Source organism: Trichoderma asperellum, chromosome 1 (assembly GCF_020647865.1).
Source record: "Trichoderma asperellum chromosome 1, complete sequence".
In the NCBI taxonomy this organism is placed as follows: Eukaryota; Fungi; Ascomycota; class Sordariomycetes; order Hypocreales; family Hypocreaceae; genus Trichoderma; species Trichoderma asperellum.
Window position 1 is genome coordinate 4339619 of NC_089415.1, and position 19866 is coordinate 4359484.

The 19866-nt window shown below is 23.9% G+C and overlaps 4 protein-coding genes across 6 annotated transcripts; 2 read left to right on the plus strand and 2 right to left on the minus strand.

Annotated features, from left to right (window-relative positions):
• Nucleotides 1–10925: 10925 nt before the first annotated feature.
• On the plus strand, nt 10926–12500 carry TrAFT101_001333 (uncharacterized protein). 2 transcript variants are annotated; one of them, XM_066126299.1, is made up of 5 exons: nt 10926–11107; nt 11183–11264; nt 11331–11413; nt 11473–12070; nt 12134–12500. In XM_066126299.1, the coding sequence occupies exons 1-5, from the start codon at nt 11076–11078 to the stop codon at nt 12296–12298; spliced, it is 960 nt and encodes a 319-aa protein (XP_065982400.1). In that variant the 5' UTR covers nt 10926–11075; the 3' UTR covers nt 12299–12500. The 2 variants fall into 2 exon arrangements, with proteins under 2 accessions (XP_065982400.1, XP_065982401.1); XM_066126300.1 differs by having other exon boundaries at nt 10926–11264.
• A 202-nt stretch (nt 12501–12702) lies between these two features.
• On the plus strand, nt 12703–13707 carry TrAFT101_001334 (uncharacterized protein; the record flags this gene model as incomplete). Its single annotated transcript, XM_024899563.2, has 1 exon — nt 12703–13707. One exon carries the CDS (start codon nt 12703–12705, stop codon nt 13705–13707), a length of 1005 nt encoding a protein of 334 aa, XP_024762424.2.
• A 198-nt stretch (nt 13708–13905) lies between these two features.
• TrAFT101_001335 (uncharacterized protein) lies at nt 13906–16341 on the minus strand. 2 transcript variants are annotated; one of them, XM_066126302.1, is made up of 11 exons: nt 16274–16341; nt 15968–16193; nt 15867–15906; nt 15713–15789; nt 15553–15630; nt 15372–15497; nt 15287–15307; nt 15069–15230; nt 14943–15002; nt 14789–14889; nt 13906–14738 (listed from the first exon to the last, which is right to left on the minus strand). In XM_066126302.1, the coding sequence occupies exons 2-11, from the start codon at nt 16028–16030 to the stop codon at nt 13988–13990; spliced, it is 1479 nt and encodes a 492-aa protein (XP_065982402.1). In that variant the 5' UTR covers nt 16031–16193; nt 16274–16341; the 3' UTR covers nt 13906–13987. The 2 variants fall into 2 exon arrangements, with proteins under 2 accessions (XP_065982402.1, XP_065982403.1); XM_066126301.1 differs by lacking the exons at nt 15713–15789; nt 15867–15906; nt 15968–16193; nt 16274–16341 and having other exon boundaries at nt 15553–15697.
• A 296-nt stretch (nt 16342–16637) lies between these two features.
• Nucleotides 16638–19775, minus strand: TrAFT101_001336 (uncharacterized protein). Its single transcript, XM_024901775.2, has 3 exons — nt 19713–19775; nt 19566–19662; nt 16638–19501 (listed from the first exon to the last, which is right to left on the minus strand). Exons 1-3 carry the CDS (start codon nt 19743–19745, stop codon nt 16755–16757), a joined length of 2877 nt encoding a protein of 958 aa, XP_024762426.2. The 5' UTR covers nt 19746–19775; the 3' UTR covers nt 16638–16754.
• Between the last annotated feature and the right edge of the window lie 91 nt (nt 19776–19866).

The window sequence follows — 19866 nt, forward strand, 5'->3', positions numbered from 1 at the left end:
TATTATATAATATTATATAGTAATTTTTATTATTTAGTTTTAGTATTTTAATATATTATTTATTTAAAAATAGTATTTTATATTAAATATAAGTTTTATATTTATTACTTAAAAAAGTACCTTTTAAAATTTATTTATAAATTTTAAGTTTTTATTATTTACTATAACTTTAAGTATTTTTTAATTATAAAGTAAAAGAGATTAAATAAGCACCTGGGCTTATTATTTAACTTTATATTATATAAAGCTTAAAATTAAAATAGTTTTATAAAATTATTTATAAATAATAATAAATAATAAATTTATTTTTAAATTATAATTAAAAAATTATTAAAAAAAGCATATATTTATTAAAGGTAGTTTTATAATAAAGTTTATAATAATAATATAAAATAATTAAAGTAAAAATATAATAAATTAAAGTTTTTTTAATAATTTAATTTATTTTATATTATATTTAAGGTAAATTAAGTAATAGTTTATATATTATTATATTTTTTTAATATATATTTAATATTAAGTTTTTTAAATATAGCTATAGTTTTTTTTATTTTTATATAAAATTATTTATTATATATAATTAATAAAATAAATTTTAAATAATTATTTAAAATATATAGTTTATTAATATTATTTATTTTTTTTTAATAAAAGAGATTATTTTTTATAAAAAATAAAAGTTTAATATTATTTATATTATTAATAAATTATATAATAATTTTATAATATTTTTATTTTTTTTATATTTTTTTAAAATTTAGGCTTTTAAAATTAAGTTAATTTTAAAAGTATATATTATATAGTATATATTAATAAAGATATTATTTAATTTATTATATACTTTTTTAAAAAGTATTTTTTTTTAATTTACTTTATATTATTAATTATAAAAAATAAAAAGCTTTAAAAGTATATTAAAAATAATATTTATTTTTTTAAAAATATAATATATATTAAAGTAAAATTAATTAAAATATATTAATATAATTATTAATTAAAAATTAGCTTTTAAAAGGTTTAAGGTTTTAGTTAATATATATTTTAATATTTTTTTATTATAAAGTAATTTACAAAAATTTATATAAAATAACTAGAAAATTAAATTATAGTTTTTAGTAAATAGCAGGCTTATATAAAGTATATTAATTCTAGCTTAATTAATTTATATTTTTATTTTAATTTAAAAAATAATTAATTAAAAAATATAATTAATTATATATTCTAGTATAATATTATTTTATTTTAAATATTATTTTTTATATAAAAAAAAAATACTTTAAATTTTTTATTACTAGTATTTATTTTAAAAAAAAGTAATTTTATTAAATTATAATAATATAATTAAAGCTTTTTTAAAAAGTAGTTTTATAAAATTTAAAATATTTTTTTTTTTAGCTATAGTAAATATAAAAATAACTTTTAAAAGTTTAAAGTATTAAACTTTTTTATTTATATTATTTATTTTTTAGCTTTATTTATAAAGTTTAATAAAAAGTTATATTTTTTAGTTTTTAAATAATTATATTTTTTATTAAAATTTATAAATAAATTTTTTTAAAAATATTACTATATTAAAGTATATTTTTAAATTTATAAAGTTTATTAATATTTTAATATTTATTATTACTTTAATTTATTTTTTTATTATTATAAAGCTAAATATATTAATTTAAAATTTAAATAAATATATTAAAGAATATTTAATAAATAACTTTTTAAAGTTTATAATTAATTAAAGGTTTTTAAATAATTTAAAAATTATATATAAATATATATAATATTTATTAAAACTATTATTAAATATTATAATATTATTTATATATATATAAATAAATTTTTAATATAAATATAGTTTTTAATTTATAAATCTTTAAATAAATATAAAATTATTTTTAAATTTTATAATAATTATATAAAATATTTTTAAACTATATAAGCTAATTAATATTATATAATTTTTATATTTATTATAAATAAATAATTAATAAAAGAAAGCTAAAGTATTAAATATAATAATATATTTTTTATATTAAAGAAAATTAATAATATTTTTTTAAAATAATATAAAGTATATATTTAATATAATAATTTTATTTAAAGGTTATAAGTTTATTATTATTTAGCTTTTTTATTATTTATTTATTATTTATTAAATTATAAAAATTAAATAATTAAATAATATTAATTATTTTATTTAACTTACTTAGCCTTATATATAAAAGTTATTTATTATATTATTTAAGTATTTTTAGTTTTTTAGTTTAAAAAAGTATAGTTAAATATATATTTTTTAATTTTATTAATTATTTATAAAGTTAATATATATTTTTTTTAAAAAAAAAATATAATACTTTTATTTTTTTAAATATTATATTTAAAAATAATTTTTTAAAAAATATTTACTTTTTAAATATATTTATTATAAATATAAATATTATTTACTATAATTTTAAATAAAATATTAATTAATTTAAATATAGTTTTATATTTTTTACTTAATAGTAAATATAAATTAATATTATAATATTTTATATTTATATTTTTATTTATAAAATTTAATATTTTATTAAATAAAAATTTATTTAATTTATATATTATAAAGTTATTATATATATTAAATATTATAGTTACTTAAGATTTTAAAATATAAAAATAATTATTATTATAGTTAAAAAATATATTAATTTTTTATTTTTAATAAAAAATAAAAAGTTTATTAAAGTTATTAATAATAAAAATTTAACTTATATTAAATATAACTTTAAATATTTATAAAATATAAATATAATTTATAATATTATTTATTTATAATATAAAATAATATATTTATTAAGTATTATATAAGTTTAATTTTTTAAATTTTATATAATATATTAATATATAAATACTTAAGTATAATATAATAATAATATTTTTAAATATAATTATTTATTTATAAATAAATTTACTTTTATATTAAATTTTAATTAAAATAATTACTTTATAAATTATTTTTATTATATAATATTATTATAAAATAATAAAGTTAATATTATATTTATTAAAGAAGTTTATATTAATAAATATATTTAATTTAAATACTGGCTTTACTTAAGCTTTTATATAAAAATATATATTAATTAATATATTTTTTATTTATTTTTTTATATAAAAATTAAATTTTACTTTTATAGTTAATATAAGTAAATTATTTACTATATTTATAATATTTAATTTATTAAAATTATATAATTAAATATTAAAAAAAAAAGGTTTTTAATTATATTTTATTAATAAATATATTAAAATAATTAATATTAATTATAGCTATAGTAGCTGGTTTATTTAAATTAAACTTTAAAGTAACTTAAGTATATTTATATTTTAATATATTATTATATTTAAGGTTTTATTATACTTTAATAATTTAATTTTATTTAAAATAAAAATTTATAATTTTTAATAAAGTTTATAGTTAATTATTTATAATTAATTTAATATAAAATATAAATATTATATTATTTAATTTTATTTAAAATAGTTTAATTAATTTAATTTTTTTAAAGTTTTTATTATTAAATTTAATATTAAAAGGTTTTAGTAATATATATATATTTAAATAAATATAATATATTAGTATTATTTATAATATAAATTTATAGTTATATTTATAGTAAATTTAAAGCTTATAGGCTTTTTTTAATATTAATTATATTTAATTTAATTTAAAAGGTAATATTAATTTTATATTTAATATAATATAAATAATTATAAAAAGAAATATAATATAAATAAAGGTAGTTTTATTATAAGCTATATAAAAATATTTATTTTTAAATAAATTAAATTCTTTTATAAATTAATAACTTTATTTTTTTTAAATTATATTTAATATTTACTGCTTTAGTATTATTTATAATAATATATATATTTTTAATTTTATTTTTTATAAAGTTAATAATAAAGTTTTAAAAAAGAAATTAATAATAATATATATATTTAAATTATTTAAGCTATTAAAAAAAGTATTTTTTATTTTATTAAAATTATTTTTAATATATATTATTATAGTTTTATTTATATTTACTTTAATATAATAGTTTTATTTACTTTTAATTATAAAAAAAAAGTATTTAATATTAATAATTTAAGGTTTTAAATTTAATAAATTTACTATATATATTTTATTTTAAGTTATTTTAATATTAATATAGTTTATTTAATTACTTATAGTTATTATATTAATAGCTAGTGTATTTTATTTAATTTAAGTTTAATTAAATAAAAGCAGCTATAGTAAAGAATATTATTAATTTTTTATAATATATAATTTTAATATTAAAGTTAAAGTTAATAATAAATATAATTATAGTAATTTAAGTTTATTACTTTTTTTAAATATATTTTAAATATTCTTTAATAATTATATTAAAAAATAATTTAAAAATAAGCTTATAAATAATAAAATTAATATAAAAGTATAGTTATAATAATTATTATTTTATTATATTAAATTTAGCTGCTTAAGTAATTTAAAAAAATAATATTATTTATTATTTAATATTAAAATTATTTTTATAATTTTAAACTATATAATAAAAAGTATTTAATTTTATAATAATATTTATATAATTAAAGTAAAATTAATAATAAAGTACTATAGTTTAATTTTATATAAATATTTTTATAAGTTCTTTTTTAATTAATTAAATAATTAATATTTATTAATTTAATATAAAACTATAAAAAAGTTAAAGTAAGTTTAATTTAATTTATTTAATTTATTTATTAATTATAATATTATTTTAAATATTTTTAATAAAGTTATTAACTTAATTTTAAATAATTATATTATTAACTATTATATTATTAATTATTATAAGATTAAAGTATTTTATATTTAATAGTTTTTAATTATCTTTAGGTTATATTTTTTTATTAATTTAAATTAAGTTAATAAAGTATTTAAATAAAAGTTTAAATTATTTATTAAATAAATATATTAAAAGAATAAGTTAAAGAGGGGTGGTTTTATTTTTTATATTAAAGCTAGTAATTATTTAATTATTTAAAGGCATTATTAAAGGATTATTAATTATTTTTTTAAGGTTTAATAATAATATTTATATATATAAATATAAATTATTTATTATATATAATGCTTTATTATTTTAAATAATTTTTAAATATATAGGTTAATATAGCTAAAGTAAAAGGTTTTAAAGTTTAAAAAATAAATTAATAAAAAAAAAATAATTTTAATAAAAAATAAAAAAAAAAAGTTTTATAATTATAGTAAATAAAATATTTCTTTTATTATTTAAAGAATTAAGTAAAATAACTGCTGTATTATTTTCTATAAATAAAGTTAATAATATTAATATTACTTAATTTTTTTTATTTAAGTAATAAAGCTAAAGTTTATAGTTAAATTTTTTTAAAAAATTATAAATAATAAAGTTAATAATATTAATATATAGTTATTTTATTAAATTTAATAGCTTTTTTTATTAATATATATTAATAAATTAAATAAAGTAAATAAATTATATTAATAATATAATAAAAGCTTAAGGTTAAGTAATTATAATTTAAATAATTTAATTTAATTTAATTTTATTTAATTTTAATATATTATTTAATATTAAATTATTTAATTTACTTAAGTTAAAATATTAAGCTTATTATTTAATAAAAAAAGTATAAAATTTTTTTTTTAAAGTTTTTAAACCTTTAATTTATTTAAGTAGTATTTTTAAATTATCTTAAAGTAAAGGTATTATTTTAAATTATTTTATAAGTATATTAAAGTTAGCAGCTATAATTAATAATATATTAAAGTATTTAATTTAAATAAAGTAAATTAATTAATAAATAATATAGTTTTTTATAATTTAATAATAGTATTTAATAATAATAATATTTAATATTATTTAGTAATAATAGTAAAAATAAAAAAAAATAAAAAATATTATTTAATATTATATTAGTAATTATATAAATATATAATTATTATTATTTATTATAGTTTTATTTTATATAATTAAAGATATTTAATTTTTTTATTTAAGCTATTTATTATTTAAAACTAGTTATATATAATATAATATATTTAACTATATTATATAATATATTATATAGTAGTTTATATTACTATTAGGTACCTTACTATATCTAATAAATAATAAAGCTTAAGTTTTAATAATTTATTATTAAAGAAAATTAAATTATAAAGCTTATTTTTAAAATATTAATATTAAAAAATATTATAATAAATTATAAAGCTAAGTTATTAAAATAAACTTTAAAAATAGCTATATTAAAGTTATAAAATAATATTATTATAATTTTTTTAAAAATAATTAACTTTAGCTAATAATTTAACTTTAAATATTAATTAATATTATAAATATAATAATTATAATATATTTAATAATTTTTTTATTATATATTTATAAAGGTTTTTAATTTTATTATTTTTTTATAATTTATAAAATATTTATTAGCTTTTTTAAAACTTTTACTTTAATTATAATATATATTTTTATAATAGCTTTTTTTATAAATAACTATAAAAATAATAAATTAAAATATTTATATTAAGCCTAAAATATAATATATTTATTTATTTTTTTTAAGCTTAAATTATAGTTTTTTTTTAACTAGCTATTAATAAAAATAAAAGTTAAATTTAAAACTACTATAAATATTATATAAAAAATTATTAATAAAAATTAAAAATTAATTATAAACTTTATTTAATTATATAAATATATATAAATATATTAAAAAAAATAAAATTAATTATTTTTAAATTTAAATATATATAATTTTCTTTTATTATATTTATTATTTTATTTATTATTTATATAATTATTTTAAATATTATTAATATTAATAAATATTAATTTATTATTTATTTAATAATTTATATTTTTAAGCCTTAAAGTAATTTTAAATTTATTTATTTTTAATAATTTAATATTTTTAATTAAAGCTTTTTTTAATATAATTAATACTTTTATAAAAAAAAAATTAAAATTATTTAATAAAATATATATTTTTATAAAAAATAATAAATAAAGTATTTTTTTAATATAATTAATTTAAATAACTTTAGCTTATATAAAGTATTAATATTTAAATATAAAAATTATAAAAGTATAATTATAAATAAATAATAATTATTAAAACTTTAAAAAAAATAAATAATTATTAAAATATTATAAAAATTTAAACTATAGTTAATATAATTATAAATATAATATAATTATATTTATATATTTTTTATATTATTACTTTATTATATTTATATAAATAATTATTAAATTAATTAATTATTAAATTAATATTTAAATATATAATATTTATATTATAATAAAATAAAAATACTTTAATATTATATTTATATAAAAAAATATTTATAATATATAAATATAAATTAACTATAAAAAGCTTAATAATTATATATTTATTATAATATTAATTAAATTTTTTAATAAATTTTTTTTTATATTTTATTAAATAAATTAATAATAAATTAAATTAATTATTTAATTTTATTTAAATATTTTTATATTATTTATAAATATAAAAATAATTTTTAAAGATTTTAAGCTTTAATAATATTTATAATATTAATTATTTTAAGCTTTTTTTATTTTAAACTATTAATTAAATTTATTTTAGCTTAATATATAATATTATATAAAATATAATTAACAATAAAAAAAAAATTTAATTTTTTATTAAAAATATATATTAATTTTTTAATTAATATTTTATTTAAAAGCTTAAAATTATTATTATTAATTTTAATAATTTAATAAAAATTATTTTTAATAATTAATTTTTTAATATATAATAATAGTTTTATATATAATATATTTTTTTAAATATTATATTTAAATTTAAATATAAATAAATAAAAATATAAAAAAATAATAATAGTTTAAATAACAATAATAATAAAAATATTTTTTTATAATTATAAATAAAATTTAATATTATAAATAAATAATTTATTAATACTTTAGTTAATAAAAAGATTTTTTATATTTATTAAAAGATTTTATTTATATAAAAATATATATTTTATATTAAAATAAAAAAAATTTATAAATAAATATAAAAAAACTTTTATATAATATTTAATAATTAATAAATAATTTTAAATTATTTATATAATATTTATTTATTAATTTAAGTTTAATAAATATATTATTTTATTTATTATTATTATAACTTTAATATTTATATAATTTTTAATATTAAAGTAAATAATAATAATATAAAAAGCTATTTTTTAAATAATATAGTTTATTTTTATTAATTTATTAAAGTAATATAAAATATAATATATAATTAAAAATATAATTTTAAAAATATATATAAATAAAATTAAATTTTAATTAATTATAAATATATAAGGTTTATTAATAAATATTTTAATAAATTATTAATTATAATATTATTAAAAAAATTTAAATTTATTAATAAATAATATTATATAATATATAAATTTATATTTATAATAAAAAAACTATTTTTAATTTAATTAAATAATTATAATAATAATTATATTATTTTTATTAAATTTAAAATTTTTTATTATTATAAAATTTATAAAAAGCTAGCTTTTAAAATTAATTTTATTAAATAAAAGATTTATTTATATTAATTATTATAAAAGTTAATATTTATAAATTTATATTATTAAATTTTTAATTTTAAAATTATTATTATATTATAAAAAAAATTAAAAAGAATTAAATAATTTATATTAATATAATTAACTATTATAATAAATAATTAAGCTTTTAATAAATTAATTAATTAAGTTATTAATTAAATAAAAATATAATAAAGCTTATAAAAATATAATTAATTAATAAATAATTAAAATAAATTTATATTTATTAAAAAAGCTTAAAAAAATATATAAAATAATAATATAATATTAATTAATTTTTTAATTTAATTATAAATATATTAAATATATAAAATTTTTAAATTTAAAAAAATAATAAAAATTTATTTAAATAATTAAAAAATATAATTTAATATTTAAAAAATAAAAAATTAATAAAAGTTTATTAAAAAATATAATCTATAAATAAAAATAAATTAATATTTTTAATTTATAAATTAAAATAATATTAAAAGCTTATTTAATTTATAAATTAAAAAAAAATATAAAAATATATTTAATTTATAAATTAAAAAGTAAATAAAAGCTTAAATATATATTTAAAAATAATTATTAGTTTTTATAAAATTAATAAATAATTATTTTTAAAAAGCTTTAAAATATAAAAGTAGCTATTAAAGCAGCTAGCTTTATTACTTAAGTTAAAACATATTTATAAAAATAGTTTTTTTTTTAGCTAATAAAAAAATATAAAAAGTTATATTAGTATAAAGTTATACTTATATAGTAAAAGTATTATATTAATATATTAATTATTTAAAAAATACTTATATTTTTATAATATTTTATAAAAAAATATAGTATATATTTTTTTATTAAAATATAAAGTTATTATATTATTTAATAATTTATAAAAGTAATAGTTTTTTTTTATAATATTATATATATATATATATATATATTATTATATATAAAATAATTAATATAAAAGTATAAGTATTAATATTTTTTATAATTAATTTATATATATTTAATAATATATATATTATAAAATTATTTAATAATTAAATTTAATAAATTTAATTAAGTAATATAAAAATTACTATATATTTTTTATAATAAATTAAAGTTTATATATTTATAATATAATTATAATAATATATTATATAATTATTATTAATTATATATTTTATATATTTATTATTTAATAAATATAATAAAAGTAATTTATATATTATAAATAATTATTTATAAGTATTTATAATATTATATATTTAATTTATATATAATATAAATTTTTTTATTTAAACTATAGAAGATTTCTATTTAAACTATAGTAGCTTATATACTATACTAACTAGCTTGTATACTATAAATTTCTAAAACCACTAAGGTTTTTATATAATTATAATATAGTTAAATAAATTATAAAAAATATTTAAAAAAATATATAAATAAAATATTATTTAATTTATATAATTATTTTTTTTATATTATTTTTAATTAATTTTTAAGCTAATAAACTTATAAAAACTTTAACTATAAATTTTAATAATTATATATTAATTAAAATAAATATATTAAAACTTTTTATATAATTTATATAAATAAAAATCTTATATTAAAGTTTTAACTTATATAATTAAATAATTAATAAAAAAATACTATTTTAAAATTTTAACTTATATAATTAAATAATTAATAAAAAAAATACTATTTTAAAATTTTAATTTTTAAACTTAAATATTATAGCTATTTTTAAATATATAAATTAAATTTTTTTTTTATATAGTGTATTTAATAAAATATATTATAATATTTTTTAAAATATTTTTTAAAATTTTTATTATTATTAAATTAATTTTTTAAAATAATTAATATTTTAGAAAATTATAATATACAGGCTACTATAGTTTAAATAAAAATCTTTTATAGTTTAAATAAAAAAACTCTATAATATATTATTTTTTTATTATATTATTTTATTATAAAAAAATATTAATTTATAAGGCTATATTACTTAAATAATTTATATAAAACTTATATAAAATTAAATATATAAAATCTTATATATTTATTAAGTATTATATTATTATTAATATTTAAATAAAATTCTTTATTAAAATTTAATAAATTATTATTTAAGCTATTAATATTAATATTATTATTAGTATTATTATTATTATTATTATTATTATTATTATTATTATTATTATTCAATAAATATATTACTAGTATTTTTTTCTATTTTCTATTTATTTTTCCCTTTTACTTTTTGCCCCTCTCCCCCTCCTTCCAGACTCTAATATACCTAGCTAGAACTAGGTGTCTGAAGTAGCTCAATAGTTCAGTCCCAAGGTCAATTACATTTCGTAACCAGATCTTAAGAAAGACAGGCTGCTGATACCCATTACCTTTGTTTATTGACCCAGCAGCATCATTCAAAATGGATTTCTCCAGGTTCAGCAAGAACTTTTCGTCAGTTTATCACTTTCACTCTTCTTTATAGTCGACTCTCTCGAATGCTAATGATTTGATTGCAAATTATGGTAGTGATTTCAGCGCGCAAATAACTCCATTTGCATCACGCACTTTCCAATTTACCAAAGAACAATTAGGACAGGCAGAAGACAGAGTAAGTGATTCGCGAGAAGTACATGTTTGTGTTCCAAATCCCACCACTAACTCGCGGATGTTACAGACTCAGCTTCCTGCGGATTATATCGACCTTGAGAAAAAGGTGGATGCTTTGAAACAGGCACACCAAAGAATGCTTACAGTGACGTCTGTTACTCGACCGGGTTGAATCTATTTAGGCTATGCTAATGCGTGTAATTTAACAGTTCTCAATACACCACTGAAGCCTATGACTACCCTCCCAACATCAAAGAGACGTTCCAAGACCTGGGTCGAACTGTGAGCGAGAAGGTCAGCCTCCTGTCTTCAGCAACATCTACCGCAGAAGCACAGGCAGCTCTTGTGGCTCCCGCCTCTGCGAAGCCACAGCCAAAAACCTTCAGTCATGCCATTTCCCGTGCGAGCTTATCCAGCAGCCAGCTCTTGCATCAACATCATACGGGTGCAGGCGAAGATCCCCTAGCGACGGCTCTGGAGAAATATGCGCTTGCTATGGAACGAGTGGGTGATGCTCGCCTTGCTCAAGATTCACAAATCCAAAGTCGTTTCCTCGCTGGATGGAATACGACTCTCAACACAAATCTTACATTTGCGGCACGCGCCAGGAAGAATGTGGAAAACTCGAGATTGACACTCGATGCTGTTAAAGCTCGTGTTAAGGGAACAACTTTTAAACTTGGCGGCCAATCTCGGGCTGACCATCCGGACGATACTGAACTGAGCTCTGACGCCCAGGAGGAAATCGAGAAAGCAGAAGACGAGTTTGTGACGCAGACGGAGGAGGCAGTTGGCGTTATGAAAAATGTAGGCTTATATATACTACTCCCTATCTGGAGACAGGTCGCAACTAATCTCTTATACACATAGGTTTTGGATACGCCCGAGCCACTCCGCAATCTTGCCGAACTAGTCGCAGCACAAATGGAGTACCATAAGAAGGCGTATGAAATTTTAAGCGAACTTGCGCCAGTTTTGGAGACTCTGCAGACGGAGCAAGAAGTAGGCAGCACTTCCAAATTCTCAGCACTATAACGGGGAGCTGACACTGAGGGCGTTAACTAGGCCAGCTACCGAAGAAATCGCGATATGGCTTGAAGAATACCTGACGCTTTTTAAGAACTGTATGATGGGAGTCAGACGTTCAATTTTGGTGAAACACAGAATTATGTTTTTAAAAATGAGATAACTTGACATTGAAGGTTTTTTTTTTTTTTTTTTTTTTTTTTTTTTTTTTATATATAAATAATCTACAGTAATTGTAATGGCTGTCAATAATGGGTGGTGCATATATGTATATACTGTAGCTCTCTGTACTAGTGTAAACACCTGTACTAATTTGGATTCGAAATTTGATGAGGCTAAGTATTTGCCTCAAGACAGTCGCGGAAAGAGAGAGGCACGAGGAGTCACTCGGAAATAAGTATTCACCATTCTTCATGAATTTCAAAAATGATTTGCGTGAGAACGAGAGCCACTCTCGAGAGCAATTCTTTCACGCCTTCAAACAGTCTAGCAGCAATGCTCAATTTTCTCTAGCAGGGCTTTCGGAATCTGGTAAAGATCCGAGACTATCAGCAAAACAATTTCCTCATCAAAGGCTAGACTTAGAGGAAGATGAGAAAAGAAAGCTTGGATCCAAGGGTGGACAGCAGAGGTCGAGACTACGGGATGACGACCGGAAAGGACACTTGGATGTAGTGCTGCGTGCGACGGAGCAATTTCTCGCTCAAGGAGAAGTCGCAAAAGCCGCCAAAGCTTTTGGCATTATTCTTCAGCTTAGGCCAAGGACACAATCCATCGATATCCGCCTCCATAATCTCTGGTCTATCGGAGCAGAGATTCTCATGCGGCAGAGGGAGAAGCTGAAAAACTTAGATCAGCATTTACAGTCAGCTCCTGGCCAAAGCGACCATGCTTTTCAGATGGCTGAATCCCAATGGGGTTCTTCTAGCAGCATGAGCGAGATCAAATCGTATTTTGAAATCCTGATACGTCAGTACGCATACGATCACAAATTACCGCACAAGCTCTCAGCGCTTGACTTTTGGCTGGCCTTACTGAGCTGCGAGCTGAGCAATATCTACATGGAGCATGTAGGAGGCATCGCTCGCCAAGAGAAGGAAACAATGCTTCAACATACAGATCCTGCGCATCACTATTCTTTAATGTCGACATCGCCCAGTACGAGCGACTCTGGGCAACCTGATCTTGAAAGCGCTGATTTTGAGCCACGTTATGAATCAAAGGAGGATTGGACCAAGAGACATAAAGAAGCAATATGCCAGCGCACCCTCAGAGGACTGCAGAATATTAGCCTGAGGATGGAAAAACTTATGGACCAGCTACCATACTCTAAAAATGCACATTTCTTGCAGCTGAAGGAGACGATATCGTTCCTCTCAGCTGACCTTGCATCGTCTCTGGGTATTTCTGGGTTATAATATGAGAGCATCAAAGAATCCCCCAATACAACGCGACTCATACGAATCCAGGACTTTGGACTCATTGCTATGGTCTTATTCTACGGCCTTTGCAAGGAGGTAATTATGAAACTTGACCACTTTGTGAAACAATGCGCTCATCATACCGCATCCTTCCAGGAAGATGAATATGGAATAGTAAGACAACCTTTACATGACCCTCAACTCCGCGTAGGGAGATGGAAATCGAGACTTATATTAATGGCAGCAGCTCATTTACTTATTTCATTATTTTGCGGGACTATTTCGAAGCCCAGCGCTGCAGCAACAAGGCGGTATTGGAGCTCCCAACTACGACACACCATTCTCCCCCAGGGCTCCATGACGCCTGTCTACCCACAAAGTTGGCCGATGACGACTCCATCTTATGATGTCGCAACGGCTCATGAGCATCATCCATGCTGTATCTTGTTGCCCATGATTCCAGCGTCTCTGAACTGAACTCGCGAGAATCCGTTTGGTTTATGTACACTGGAGTCGACATGTCTTGGTCACTGTCTGTTGGTCGAAGCTTGCTCGATGCATCTCCTTTTGCACGTGGAATAACAGGTCTCTGCCAGCTTGGCAGTTGTAGTGGCTTGCTCTTGTCCGTGGATTTCGCCAGCTTCGACATGACGTCGCGGTGAGCCGTCAGTCGCTTTAAATCCCAGAAGAAAATGTTACCCGCAGCATTACAAAATGCAAGCACAGGATTTTGATTAGGGACATGATGTAGCTTGAAACGCATGAAGAACTGAGGTCCACAGTTCGGAGTGTGGAATGCCAATAGCCGGGTATATTGGACCGGGCATTGAGGAGATGTTAAAGGGACGAAGGCAGATCGCGTTAGTCGCCCGGGGTCCTCATAGTTTGTTGGCAGTACGTTTTGTGGCGTAGGAGCAGTGCTCTGGGTTGGCAGAGGGTCGTCTGAAGAGAAACCCTCAATCTTCCAGAGCACGATGACATCGTCGTGGCATGCCCTAGATAGGATGAGATCTCCATAAAATGAGACACTAGAATACTGTTAATACTATCGTATACCGCCTCCATGAAATCTTCTTACCAATCGACAATGCCGCTGTGGACTGCAGAAGTTGAAAAATGAGGATAATGAACCTGTAGGGGCGTGGCAATTGGTTCATTGGGGAGATCAGGAATAGTCCACTGCAGATGAGGGAGATTAGCGCTTGTGATGGGGAGTGTGAGTGATCTCATACTAAATTAATGATCTGGTCGTGACCACCTGATAAAAGATATCGGCCGGTTTCGTGAAAAGCCTGCGAAGAGTTAGGCGAAACTCTCTGAGGTGGCGATGGATTTTCTTAGGGGCGGAGGCATCTTACTACGCTGAGGAGATTCCACGAATGCCCCTCCCCCGCAAGGATACATAAACATGGCTGGCTCCTGTGCTTTTCTTCAAAACTCCATATCCGTATACTCGTATCATCAGAGGCGGAGGCGATGATGTGAGGATTAACGGGGGAGGTTGCCAAGTCGTTAACGTCCTTTGGTTCAAGTGAGTTAATTGGCCCCAAATGTGAATCGCTGGAGAAAGACGAACCCCGCCATGGCCGACAAAACACTACATCAATGAGACCGTTCAGCTTAGATCCAATGTCTAATGTTTAGAGAGCTGTGACGCGCACCTCGATCAACTGTCCATCAACCACGTCATAAATCTTGACTTTGGCATCCACACCGCCAATACAGATATACGGTCTACCGTTCACGGTATCCATCGTCCATGTGCAGCAACAGCTAGCGGCTTCATCCTTGGAACAGCTAAGCCAATTAAGTCCATCATGCGGCAGCGTGGAATTGACCTACATCGTCGTCTCTTATGACGTTGATAACTTGGCAGGGGTTAGTTTCATTTGGGTCCTTCGTGAGCCGGCAGATTATCACCTGGTAGAGCGTGTTAGAGAGCCGGTATTCCTTACATACAGATAGAAGCGTCAGAAGGCAAATCTACCGCCGCTCAACTTACATGTTTCTTGCTAATCGCAGCAAAGACGGGCTCATGGTCGAGTGGCTGGTAAGGACAGAATTTGACATCAAAAAACTCTATTTTGTTGTTAGCGAGCTGAATAGTTCATTGCACACACCAGAATGTAGCTGCGTAGGTGGGCTGTGATGCTTGCCTGCAATATTATCATCGCTGCCGAGGAACCTGGTGTCGTTCTGCAATTGAAGAATGCCATGTTAGCCGCTAAAAACGCGAGCGTGGAGCATTGGTGCTCACCTCGAGAGAGAAGGAGGTGCGTAGTTTGGGAAGCTCGAAATTTACATCGTCAATGCTAGCCATCCCGAGCGGTGAGTTCCCACGGTGTCGTCGTTGAAAGAGGAGGCAGAGAAAGAAGAAGTGAAGGAAAGTGAAAGGACGTATATAGTCGGTCTATACGACTGGATATACCATCAGTTACTAGGTAGTAGTGGCCTTTAAACTGGTGAATGCGCAACAATGTCTTCTGCCCCACATCAACTTTGTCAGCAACGCGACACTGTCTTGAAGAGAAAGTATTTGGCACAGCTCATTTAGTCGATATACCTGGGCGAGGTGATATATAAATCGACGTTTGGAAATGTGTTCCAGGGATAGTTGAGGCGACTACAATAGTAAACCGCGTAGCATCTAGCTAATCCTCCCCTGCTCCTCGCTCAGCTGCCAAATAAGATTTAAGCTCGCCATTAATGATACGTTAGCCAAATGCAGCCCTCTTGCTGGGGAGCCAATCCCGTTTGTGGCCTGGTCCAACTACGTGGCTATTGTAGGTATACGAGACCTAAACCTGACCCGGGTACCAGGGACTGCGAATGTTGGTAGAGGATGGAATGATAAATGTCTTTAGTATTATCAATATCATCAATATTATCAATATCATATTGTATCATGTGCATCCTACACGACCTTAGCTGCCAGTTAACGAGCATCCTACGACACATTGGGTAGCAATAAGTGTACGATTACATAGTATATGTGGCGAGGTAGATCCATCCTGTATCTTGCATACCATATATAGTAATAATAATTAGCTAGCTTCTTCTAGATAGTCTTGCCAAGTTGCAATCGAGTCAGTATGTAGATCATGCTTCCACCCTACTGCGCTCCACGTCTGCAGACGACTTAAATGTCGAATCGTGGGACGTCCATGAGGACAATTCCAGGGCTTGTCCAGCTCGCCCATATGATTAACAAGAGAATGCATCTGATTTCTTGTCATGGCTTTGCCAATCATAATGCTACTTCGACAAGCCCTCATAGCAAGCATCTTTTGCACCTTGGAAGGACGGGGAATGTACGAAGACTCGGCTGATTTATCACCGAGGAGAGATATTAGTTCTTCCAAGTCTTCCAATTTGAACGTGACCTCTCGACTCAGAGGCAATGCCATCAACTGACACCGTGACCCTACAGGGAAGTTTCCTGTCGTATCCATAGTCACTTTAAACCCGTTTGCGTTCAACGCTGAAGAGTTCTCTAGTATAATTTCTTCTTCAAGGGCTGTTAATCTAAGCCGCATGGGATGAACAAGACGTTGAGACTGAATTTCGGTAGTATTCTGAAGCTTCTCGTAGTTGTACTTCTCATCGGAGGCATGCTGGTCGATAATAAAAAGTTCATCATGTTTTTCACCGCTATCCGTGCTCATGCGTCTAGCAGGTTTAACGGCGATAATAAAACCAAGATTAAACTGGCCGATGATTTTCATCCTAGAAAAATCTCCTTTTGCGATAATAAGAGGGAGTTTTGACTCCGCGTCACTGGCATCAATTCGCTCTACAGAGGAAGCACTCTGCGTTGTATAAGTAGACGGAAAGTTACGGCGAGGAGTTTGCGCAGTGCACATCAGCTGGATTTTTTCTCTCTCAATGCGCAAATGCTGTATGAGATTCGCTGTAGCTTCCTTTCGCCTTGCTGGTTTTGAGGCTTGAGCCTTGGGTTCTGTAGTGATACCGCCCACACTGATTGTATTGGTTAGAGAGCCATCATTTGCTCGCATAACATGAGATTTGACGCGCTTCTCTACAAGAGATCGTAAATCATGCGGGGAATGATCCTTAAGATCACCATTGTGTATATCTTTGATTTTTTTGGGTACATGCGGAGATGGCTGGACGATAGCTTCAAGATCTAGCTGAGATGGGCTTGAACGACCTGAAGATCTTTTTGCCTGGGTAACTATGGAGGCTTTGAAATGCAGTTTTTCGCTCTCCGGGGATTCGTTCTCCAAATCTGTAGGCTTCGCAAAGCTATTCATTTTCCGTGGAGGGCTTGTTATAATATGACCCAAGCTGTGGCCGCCCACATCTACCGCGGCAATATCAGACGACTTAATGCTCGAAGAGGTAGAAATTTGCGTAGGGATGATGTAACTGGGGTCGTGTGAAGAAGTATCATGGCTTGGCGTGCTTTGGGAGCTAGATGCGGTTGATGAACCTTTATGTGGAGGTGTACGGTCTACCAAAATATCGGACCTTTGACGAGAAGATCCTGGATCTGGAGACCGTATTACGTTTGCTCTAGTCAATGTCTCGAGGCCATCATCTAGATTCTGTTTCTCCATTTTATTGCCCATAAGACTTGTCTTTACTGGTATTGTGCTCAATGCTGGGACGGTCTCATCATCCTGCTCAGACTCTTCGCTATCTCCGGTGGGATTAGACTCGCCACTCTCATGGCTGGAATTGGGGTCCGATGCAGCAACAGTGTAAGATTCAGGCGCCAATTTGCCGAAAATTTGACGGGGCTGTTCTGTTTTGGTAGCCTTGTTATGAGAAGACAGCAGTTTGACGTTCTCAGCTGACGTGGTAATTGATATACTGTCTTCGTGAGAATCAAAAAGTTGTGAGAGGGAGATACGAAGAGTATCTAGCAAGCTGTTTTGATCATGTAATAAAATAGATCGTTTATCGGGACTGACATTCACGTCATATAGCATGGTGTCTAGCTGAACGTCGGCGAAAATGAAAGGCGATTGTGAGTTGTTGTATGATCGATAGACTTCGTTGAACACTTTGGCCAACTGAGGTAGCGAACAGGGTCGGCCATTCACAAAAAACATTTGACGGTCCGGAGTTTGTCTGCCTTCTCCGTGAACGGGCTTCGAGACATGGCCAACAATACGAACGCCATGGCCATTTGACGTTAATTTTTCGTTAGATCGCGCGTCATGGCGAGTTCCTGAAGGCTTGATCTCCAGGTCAAGCTCAAGAGGAATTAAGGCCGCTAGCGTTTTTGCGCCGAAAATATTGATGATGTTATCACGAGTGCTCGGGTTGCCTTTGGTGGAAAAGAGCAATATTCGTTTCCCTTTTGTAGGTTGCTGGGATACGGAGAATTTCACGTTCGTTTGAATGCACGCATACTGGTTAAGTAGAGCAATAACTTTGTGCCATTCCCTTTTAATATTACGGTCAAGCTCTCGGCGTCGGACAGGCAGGTTGTGAAATAAATTTTCCACGCTGACTGTGGTTCCTCTCTGGGCTGCAACAACGCTGGTGCTCTCCAGCTCTCCAGATTGCCGAAATGTTAGTCTGGAGCCTTTAGGAGCATCTTGTTCCAGGCAAGTTGTCACAGTAAGGATGGATAAGGCGCATAAGGATGCCAATGCTTCACCGCGAAAGCCAAACGTTTGCAGCGACGCTATATCAGAGTACGAAGAAAGCTTTGACGTGTAGTGTTTGAGAGCGACGGAGCTGTAGTTGGCGGGTGCGATTCCAGATCCATTATCTTGAACTTCGATAGAATCGAGACCTTGATTTTTGAAACGAACATCTACAGAGCAGCACAGGTCAATCAAGAGGCGTACATATTTACCGTAGCTGTATTTCACACCGACCTATGATTGTTGCCCCAGAATCAATGCTATTCTCAACAAGTTCTTTGACTACAGAGCACAGGTCAACAATGACCTGTCCCGATTGGATTTGATGGACCTAGAGAGAACTTAGCAGGATGATTTCCCATTCGGCACGAGGTCGCCTACACTACGGCCATCGATCTCTTTGATAGTGGCCATAAGTTCCAGCAGATGCGGATTGTGCAGCTACTAAGCTGTCTCGAGATAGCTCACACGCTATATACACCGGGTACGGCCGAGACACCATGTAAAGTTAATATACATTTCTAGTTTAAGCGAA

Excerpts from the sequence above, each read along its gene's own strand:
- TrAFT101_001333 (XM_066126299.1), top strand. The coding sequence starts at position 11,076 with ATGGATTTCTCCAGGTTCAGCAAGAACTTTTC. Across the intron at positions 11,414-11,472 it reads CAAAGAATGCTTACAGTGAC|TTCTCAATACACCACTGAAG; the intron begins GTCTGTTACTCG and ends GTAATTTAACAG. Across the intron at positions 12,071-12,133 it reads CAGTTGGCGTTATGAAAAAT|GTTTTGGATACGCCCGAGCC; the intron begins GTAGGCTTATAT and ends TTATACACATAG.
- TrAFT101_001335 (XM_066126302.1), bottom strand. The coding sequence starts at position 16,030 with ATGGCTAGCATTGACGATGTAAATTTCGAGCTTCCCAAACTACGCACC. Across the intron at positions 15,631-15,712 it reads CTGCGATTAGCAAGAAACAT|GTGATAATCTGCCGGCTCAC; the intron begins GTAAGTTGAGCG and ends ACGCTCTACCAG. Across the intron at positions 15,231-15,286 it reads GTTTTGTCGGCCATGGCGGG|GACGTTAACGACTTGGCAAC; the intron begins GTTCGTCTTTCT and ends CTTGAACCAAAG.
- TrAFT101_001336 (XM_024901775.2), bottom strand. The coding sequence starts at position 19,745 with ATGGCCACTATCAAAGAGATCGATGGCCGTAGT. Across the intron at positions 19,663-19,712 it reads AAGAGATCGATGGCCGTAGT|GTCCATCAAATCCAATCGGG; the intron begins GTAGGCGACCTC and ends AGTTCTCTCTAG. Across the intron at positions 19,502-19,565 it reads TTCTGGGGCAACAATCATAG|ATGTTCGTTTCAAAAATCAA; the intron begins GTCGGTGTGAAA and ends GCTGCTCTGTAG.